Source organism: Crassostrea angulata, unplaced genomic scaffold, assembly GCF_025612915.1.
Source record: "Crassostrea angulata isolate pt1a10 unplaced genomic scaffold, ASM2561291v2 HiC_scaffold_127, whole genome shotgun sequence".
In the NCBI taxonomy this organism is placed as follows: Eukaryota; Metazoa; Mollusca; class Bivalvia; order Ostreida; family Ostreidae; genus Magallana; species Magallana angulata.
Genome location: NW_026441682.1, coordinates 1 through 9,708, shown reverse-complemented (window position 1 = coordinate 9,708; position 9,708 = coordinate 1). Strand labels below are relative to the sequence as shown.

The 9,708-nt window shown below is 31.3% G+C and overlaps 1 protein-coding gene across 1 annotated transcript; it reads right to left on the bottom strand.

Annotated features, from left to right (window-relative positions):
* Positions 1-491: 491 nt before the first annotated feature.
* Positions 492-3,312, bottom strand: LOC128169403 (kunitz-type serine protease inhibitor Bt-KTI-like). Its single transcript, XM_052835553.1, has 5 exons — positions 3,260-3,312; positions 2,984-3,038; positions 2,517-2,696; positions 1,051-1,126; positions 492-596 (listed from the first exon to the last, which is right to left on the bottom strand). Exons 1-5 carry the CDS (start codon positions 3,302-3,304, stop codon positions 518-520), a joined length of 435 nt encoding a protein of 144 aa, XP_052691513.1. The 5' UTR covers positions 3,305-3,312; the 3' UTR covers positions 492-517.
* Positions 3,313-9,708: the final 6,396 nt, after the last annotated feature.

Below are 9,708 nucleotides of genomic sequence, written 5' to 3'. Positions count from 1 at the left end.
TTAAACACTTAGTGTGAAAAACGTCAGTCAGCATGCGACCCAATGGAAGATTGTTTTTGCTGATGAGGTCGTTTTATCGACCATAGAACTTACGAAAAAATGATTTCAAACGAGACTGTTGATAGTCCTGTTTTATCAACTTGTTTGTCAGTAGCGTGCCTCGTCTTAGAAAATGTTCATACGAAGAGCATGCCCTTTCGTATCGAATTAACTGAGAGACAAAAAAATCATATGCAGGTGATGAAGGTATATTGCTACATAAGTAAGGAAAGTTGACTATAGAAAAATTTACATCATCGCGTTTATCATAAAGTTTTGTTGTAGGCGTTTAGTGCAATTGCTTGAGAACACAGTCGTATATATTGCATATATTTTCCTTTTACTGTCTTTGTTTTAGTTTAACATGCAGTTTCAGTTAAACTTTCAAATGATAAAATAACTTAAAAGGCTTCGCCTACTTATTTAGAAGGTTTATTAATAATACTTGTTTCTATGTCTTTATTACATTTAGGGCAGTCTAGCTGCTGTTACTGTAACATGTATTTGAAACGTCTTCTCCATCGAGAATCCACACGGACCAGCATTCACAAACGGCGCTGTATAGGAGGAAACATATATTAGGTAGTAAGACATAACCATTCGATATCATGGTGTATTATGTAAAAAGGAATAACTATTGTTTTTCTACAATTGGTTTTAAAATCTAAGTAAAGCATTAGACTTTTTTTAATCATATGAAAAAGCTTTCATTTGGAAGTCAAATATTATTTTTCTCTAAAATGTATTGTCTTTAAAAAGAGAAAACAGATAGAAAAGGGGAGCAAAAGCATTTTAAATGATATCAAATGGATTGCATTCTTAGCTATTATGTTATTTTAAAATAAGAAAACTTGAGTCATGATTATATTACACTTATGTTCATATCTAATTTATTATAATATAGTATTTTCGGTAAAAAAAAAAGAAGGGTAACCCTGTGTTATGATTTTATAAAACTCTAAAATGTATTATTTATCAAATGTTTCTCAACAATACTCTATTTATACTTACAAGCAAATCGCTTTAGGATGGTTAGGACAGGTTTGAGTTGTACATGCTTTCCTGTAACAGCCAAGTTTCAAACAGCCTGAAACATAAATTTGTTTAAGAGGGCTCAATTGTCATAGCTATTTTTTTTACTGTATTGATCCCTTAAAGAAGAACGGCTCTCTTCCTAAAAATGCAAAAAAGTGCCCAACTGCAAAACGTAAAATGCATTATTTTGTTACTGCATGATAGTTTATACAACGATCTAAGCAAATCATACTGTACAATTTAGGCAATTATGATGGGCAGTATATTGACCATCAAATCTCCTTGAAATAGGATTGCTAGTGCGCCTGTTGTAATTCTTCTTAGAAATATATTTATTTATTTTATTGATGGGTTGTTTACAAAAATGTTGTATACTTTCTTAGTAAAAAAAAAATACTTATTGCATATTTTACCCCCCCCCCCCAAAAATATATAACTTCAAAGGGATGTTTTTTTAATGATTTGTATATACATGTACTCAATTTTGTGGAATGTCGAAAACACGCTATTATTTGTGTGTATATGTTATGTAATATATGTCATGGATGTCTGTTTATTTATAAATTCACGATTAGCAAAATATCAATATCAAAAATTAAAGATAACAACGCTTGTTAACGGTAACGCTTGTCAACAAAATGTTATAAATGTCATTGTTTTTTCTTTACATCATTAATTTCTTTAGTTTCAATATTGCCAAAAAATAAAGCTATACATCTAATTCAAAGACTTACAGCGTTGAATTATTTAGAGTATATTGTTTACACAGAGAAAAAGTTTTAACGCTTCTTACTCCTTATTCATATGACAGTGAAAAAAATGGATATATGCCGAGTTTTTCAACAATGCAAATGTAATATTATCAAAACGGATCATATGCTTAATTGCCTACAAAATAGATATATTAAAATGAAATTGGATTCACAAAATCGCTGTTGGCTTAGTTCCTATTGGAGAATAAGTTTTTGGTTACGCTTGCTTAGGCTAATATTGCGACAGGTTTTATCAAACCTTGATTAAAAAAATATTCACGAGTGGCAAATACTGTGGTCTCTAAAATGTTGGAGATTCATTAAATAAAAAATCTATTTTTTTTTCTTTCCCGACTTCATTAGCAAAAAATGGGCACAAATTATCACTAGCCTATAAAGCGGCATATGGAAACCACTGTGACATCTATATATTGGCTGTTAAAATAATAATAATTCATTAAAAAGATAAACAACAATTTATTGTGCATAAACTTTTAAAATAATTTACTGCAAAACAACGATCTTAACTTGATTAGCGACAGTGGTTTTTTTTCTTCAATAGAGTCATATAATGAAAATAACTGTAAATCGTAAATGTTTGTATACTTTCTTATTCAAGAGTATCTGAAAAACAAATACAACTCAATTACTGAGCGATTCCGCAGAAAAAAAAAGAGTGGTTCAACCTACTGTGTTCTTTGCAGACATATTCACATAGACCTTTAGTTTCAAATTTGTTGGCATTGCCACCACAACCACCATAATTGAACGATTTACACATGTCGACACTGGCATCGAAATAATACATGGGTTTGAGAGCTTTGCATCGTCCTGTTTCTGGTGCAAGTCCACATGGTTCATTTGGGGGAGCTGAAAAGAATATACTTTCGTTGCATGCCAATGTTTTCATTTATGTGCATAACTGACAAAGCAAATAATCATTCCCAATCTTTTATTCACCACCGATAAAGGTTTACAATTCCTGAAAATTCTGATTGTGATTTACTTACATATATTTTTTTTCAAATAAAAAAAAAAGTATTAAACATGTTCATAAGTCACACAGTTTCAAACAAAAACAAAATATTGAGGACTAAGTTGCAAGTATTATGACATATTAAAACTTCAATGATCAATGTTGCAAGTTTAAAATTTACCTGGTGTTGAAAATGAAGGAGTTGGGGTAATGCGGGGAAACCAAATGGCATGTACCTTCGATAAAAATACATCTTTATTTCATGCATACCATTTATTGTATAATGACATTATTTTTAGTTCAAAGATTTTTCCTGCTTTTTTAAAAATAACGTAATTCACTGGGGTTAATTTGTTGCTGTTGTTTTTCCCTTAAGAAACGCTATACTTTAGGTATTACGTTTATGAATAGAAAGAATACACATGATAAGACATGATGACACGTTTTAATAGCTTACCGATGCTGGAACCACAAATACGAAATAAAGGATCGCTAAACTCATGCTGTCGGTTTTTCTACGTTTATCCGTTGTAAAACTTTAATCATAGCCGTTGTTTATATGTGTCGATGCGATTCAACTCTTCATCTTTCTCAAAGTTCACGTCTGAATCCGGATTCAGTGTATTGCTTACAGTTATTTGAACGAGAGTCTATAACAGCTGTGTAGATCCTGCTTTATTATGAAAACATAAATTATCGATCATTTTGTAAACAAGGATGCGACAAGTTTTTGATATTTGAATTCGGGATTTTGCCAAAATTGCAATAAACAGAGGTAAAAATAATCCATCGCAAACGTATTATCTTTTGGTTATGTAATTATTGTATCTATTAAAAAGTATCAAGTTGAGATAGGTATAAGAAGGCATTTTTGGCAGGTGTATTTCATTGCATGTGGTTGTCACATGCATATGATAAATAGGGTATCTGTAACAACCACCTTTCAGCCAGATTGCTTCTGATATAAAAACAAATTAGTTCATCATTTGTACATGTTCTTTACTACGTTTGACAAAATCGTACTTCGTTGGGTTTTTTTAACTGCTGATATGTGTACTATTTTTTGCGAAATCTTTTATTAGTTTTATTAATACAAAAATATACGAACACTTCTTTTGTGGATTACAGTTTTTGTGTGTTTAGAATCTGTTAGATTTGCTTATATTGACAATCTTTACTGGTGATTTTTTTCTTCAAAAAAGCGCAAGATATAAATATTGCATGGAGTGTATGTGCTTTCTTATATATCCGTCCTTGTATTCATTTGATGTTCAGATTGTATAATGTATACAGTCTAAATAGGAAACCAAAAGACTTTTCCGAATTTAATGTAAAAGCCATTTACTACAGTGTGCATGATACATGGCGGACTTTGATTGATAAAGTGTTGGTGTGAAGTTTTTTATTTCCCTGTATCGTAATCTAAACATTCTTATCATTTAATTATGAATTTATTGAAAAGCATGAGCAAAATGAAGTTCACCATATGGGAATATTGCCTGCTGCCTGATCTATTTATGTAAATATATATTTGCATAATAAAATTAGTTCAAATCAAATGAAATTGTTGTTAACACAGCTTTAATTTTTTTATTTCCTTTTTTTAGAAGTGCAGTTGGACTCCAACAAAAACATAAATGTTTTATTAAAATATAACTTATAATTTAGGAACATAGATAGTTTTTAAAGTGCATTACACATGTACATTGTAATGAAATATCAGATTATTTCACTGGATGCATTGCAACGTAATATTGTGGATTTCTCTTGTATACTCCTTGACCATGTGTTACTACTAGTACCGTGACGAAGAGACGAACATTTTGTTTGCATGATTCTTGTTGCGAAGGTCATTGGTAACATTATATTTCTATTTTTGCAATGTTATTAAAATTTGTATTCTTTGTATTTTACCAGATTAAACCCACTAACCGATGTTCAGCGATGACGTTCTTGGATACAAATACGTTAGCATCTCTAAGAGAAGACTAAGTAAGCACATGTTAAGATCAATAAAAGTAGTGAAATATTACTTTTTTAAGTGTTGTTATCTTCTTCTTTTTTTTGGTTAAATTAAATTTTGAAAAATGGTACAGGAATTTGAACTGAAATATTTTGTTTTAATTGTTACTGAACACTCGGTGCTTTGCATCTCTAGTGCCACTGTTAGCTCTTAACTGTAATTCATTTATCAACAGGTTGAAATTGTTGTAATATTTTCCCAGTTAACACAATTTCAATAACAGTTCATTATCATCAGTGGAATTTTGTTTTTTATTCTGAGTAAACTTTAATCTGAAAAAAACAATGATTTTTTTTTAATTATCTATTTCAATATTAATTTCTTTATCACATGCTTGTGGATGAACTTTCAATTCGACTTAAAAAAATTTAAATTTTCTAACTAATTTAAAAAAAAAAATAAAAACAAAACCTCACCTTTCACTGTCCAATGATGTATAAAAGATAGGTCCATGGGGTCGCTGGTTCCATTGTTGTGGGTCTGGGTATAACTCTTTGTGAACAGAAATGCCGAGGAGGGCATTATCAGGTAGAAATCCCTGCGAGTAAAAAAAAAACCAATTCCAACTAACATGCTATTAAACTAAAGGAAATGCTTAAGTGGTGCATGAATCTATAATATAATCAATAATGATATAATAATCAACGTCGTCAATTTTGCATTGTTTTACAATTTTTCAAAATTGCACTTGCTACGCAGATAAAATGTAATTCGTTTTATCAATTAATTAAAAGTAAAAATTCATTTTTATGTGCTTTTATTTTTTTAAAACTCATTTTTCTGTACGGTTTATCTTTATATTTTAATTAAGCAAACCGCTAAGCAAGAAGATCCGTATTAAAAATAGGGATAGTATGATAAGTTTGAATTCACTCAGCTTTAAGTTTGCCCGCCGACAACGGGAGCAAAAGGGGCAAAAATGAAACGGGGTTAAATATTTTCCAGTATTTGCAGTGCGTTTGGTAACGTTGGGAAAGCGGCATGGCGGGACTGTTTGGTTTGTGTTCGTGCTTTTTGAGAAAATATATTAGTCGTTAAAGGATTTGTGTATTGTGCGATCCCGTACTAGGATTGTGGCAACGCATGGTAATGACTATCGGGCCTCTCGTACGTTACCATTGAGTCAATAGCATTCGGAACCCGGGAAAAGTTATTGTTCTTAGCATTTGTTACTTCTGTAGCGTTAGAGAAAAAAAGATAACACCATGAATAGCGATTTTTGATACAGTAATCGTTTGAATTTCCCAGCTGGTACCTCAAGTAAACAAACGGGAGTTGCTTACCTTCTCTCTTTTTATATATAGGGGAAACCGCAAACGAGTGTGAATATAAAATGCCACAGAGTCTTGATATTTCTGCTATTTTTCGTCTGGAGACATATATAAGGGGTTGTTAACGATAATTAAAGAAATTAAAATAAAAAATAGAAAGGGGGGGGGGGTAGTGCACGGTCCAGTCCACAAGCACCTGTAGATGTACCACTTGATGTGCTTGCAAGTCAATCCAATTCTCTTCCAGTATACATGATGTACCCAGAGAAAGGATATAAACATAAATTACACAAACGTATTTACTTAGAAAATGCAAAAATTAACATTGAGTGAATCCTACCATATGTATTTTATGACAGTGTTGGTGTATTGAAAACTGAATGGGTGACTTTCAATGAATACACACTTGTTTGAAATTTTTGTTTGTTTTTTTTTCTCCCTCCCTCGTAAATTTTCATGTGACGTTACACGTAGAATTAATGTTAAACAGCCTTACATGCGAGGTTTATTTCTTGTTTAATGTACACTCAATAGGTTTTGATTTTTTAATTGTAGCTATCAGACTCTTCATTTAAAGTGCGTGACCTGTATTTCAAAAGGTCTACTGAAGTAGCTTGGGAACGAGTTATAAAGTCATGGTAACCGAACGTTGAGTGAACTAACAGCTTGGTCTAGAAAAATGTACTTTTAAAATAATCAAGGTGACCTGATATATAGATCCACTGTAGACTAATTACCAAAATCAGGTAGTTATGAGAATGACTTGGTTTAAGTAGCTGCGTTGGCTAATTACTCGACCGTGGATCTATACAACAGGGCACCTTGATTTTATTTTTCTAAAGTACATTTTAGCAGTGTGTGTGTTTTAATCTGCAATTCAAAGTGAACATACCTGTTGTGTGCTTTGAACTTGAACTCCAGTGGCGTGGTCCCTAATGTCCGTTTTGTACTCAGGTGTCTGCTATGGAGACTCCCACTGACGTAGTCCAGTTCATCATAATGTTTCATATAGTCCTCTAACGTCCGCAGTTCTGTGAATAATGACAACGTTAACAAGTGTGTGATATAACGGTCTCTTTTTAGTCAGCAGAAGCTATTGAAAGATACATGTAACTAAAAGTAGCTCTGTAATTTAATCACACAGACACGCAACAAAGAATCCTCTTAAAATTGAAGTAACATGGAGTTGCTGGCATTTTGCATTTTGCAAAAATATTTTTATTTATTTATTTATTTATTCATTTATCTATCTTTTTGGCAATTAAGATACGACATGAAATAAGCTTATTTTTGGCAAAAATAGGGGTTAATTATTTATTTTACTTCTATAAAATATTAGCTAGATAAGGCAAAACACATCAACAGACATATCAATAAATTGTTTTTCAGAATAACATTATTATACCTTTATAATCAAACTATCTCGAAGTTTAGTTAGTCTGTGCTGAAAATTAGGAGGCTAATGTAACAGTACTCTAAGACTATTGAGAACCTTCCGCCACAAAATATAATCCCATCATTAACTTTTCTTAAAATATGTTTTTTTTCCATTATGATTTATTTGGCATTGTAAAATATAAGTATATAAAAAGAATCAATTACGATGCAACATTTTTAGATTAGATGTGACATAAAATAGTTAACTCAAAAGAAAAGAGCGAATTTATCCTCTTTAAGTTTTCTCTATTTTTAACCAAATGTAAAAAAATGCTAGATTTTATTTGTTACTTATATTGTTTTTTGTTCATACTCTAAGATTTACTTTACCTGTACGGTATGACACCAGACGACAGGTGATGAGGATACCCTGTAAAATCCACATCTTATTAAAACCCCCAATGAAGTCTTCTCTACTGGTGACTGCTTGGTCTCTGTTCACTAATAACCATCTGTTTATCCTATACATAAGTATAGTAACTGTTCATCAGTGTGGAACGACCCAGTGCGGACAGTTGCTGAATTCCCATTGTTTACCCTACTATTGTCGTTTTCATTTATTTCCTTTTCCTGCACTTCACTGGCTTGACCATTTACAGCCAATCGTTAATAGCAAGATCCAAAGTACGAAGTATTTCAGTTAAATTCAAAGGAATCATTCTTTGAGCATTATGAAAGAGTTCATTTTGGTCGGGGCGCGGTCAAATCTCCAAAAATTCCAGATGAGCTTTATGATAGATTTTATGATAATTATTATTAAAATCACGCTGCACAGTAACTTTAATTATTGCCGATCTATCTTGTTCATGTTCATCTCCTTACAAAACAACTTATATCATGATCTTAAAAATCGTTAAGCATGGTTATTTGATACAAAAAAAATCCCATATAATATAAATTCAATGCTTATCTTCGGAACCTTCTGTCTTATAACAAACACAACTGTGCATAAAAATCATCAGTCCACGGTAACGCACGGTAATTAATTTGTCCGCACAGTCTAGTAGGAGCGACGATTACCTAAAAAAGTATCAACCATTGTTGCAAAGCACATTGAAAAATAACGCACTTTGATTTTTTTTTCAAAGGGCGTTGCCATTCAACATAAATGTTTGGTTTTTAGGTTTCTGTAAAGTTTAAAGGTTAACAAATATAAATAAATCTATACACATTTACTTGCGAATACTATTTTAAAAAGTGCTTTTGTTTTTTTTTTCAAGCCATATGACTTTCAAAAATTTATGAATTAGAATTTGGACTTCTCATAAACAAAACAATACATGTACCTATTAATATTGACATTTTTTTTTAAATATTAAAAGTATCCATGAATTATCGTCCTTTTAACGGCTTTAGACATGCGGCTAAACTCCTAAGGCCTTTGTGAACAACGTCATTAGTTCTACTTATCTGTCAACTTACATTAAGCCAACAACATAATCGACTACATCAAATAAGTATCATCGAAAATCTGAAGGCCATGTCAAAAAAAAAAATAGTTTCCACTAAAATACACAAATCAAAGATCCTGATTAGCAATGCGTGTTATAATCGACTTATTTACATAAAATCATAGAATTTCGTCAAATATTGCAAAAGTCCAATGATGCCTTGTCAAGATTAAGGGTTGCGTTTAACTTTTTTTATGTCATTCAAAATCACTGTTTTTATCCAAAAGGGACAGGATCAAACTAAATATTGAGAGGATTTTTTTTTATTTTACACGTGAATCATCTACGATTTCAATGTTACTACTAAAACGATCAGTGCAAAATTTATATATGTTACTTGTTACTTGAAATTGTTATATTTAAAGACTTTTTTATAGAACATAAACAACAATTGGCTATCTCATAAAGATAACGTTGAACTTTGGCAGTGAATAATTTCATATACAGCTGTTTTAGCATGCCATGAGATACAAAGCTACTGCGATAGTTGTGTTTCGGTAAACATGTAAGGAACTGATCTATAAACTTCATTATTGTTGTAACCAGGATAAGTATGTATTCGTCTGAAGTTGAGTATGTCTTCAGTATTTTTTAATGTCTTCAGGGTTTTGTGGATCTTTTTCCTTTTTTGTTTGTTTGTTTTTTTGTTTGTTTGTTTTTTTTTTTTTTTTTTTTTTTTTTTGTTTGTTTTGGGTTTTTTTTTTCGTTTTTGTTGTTGTTTTTG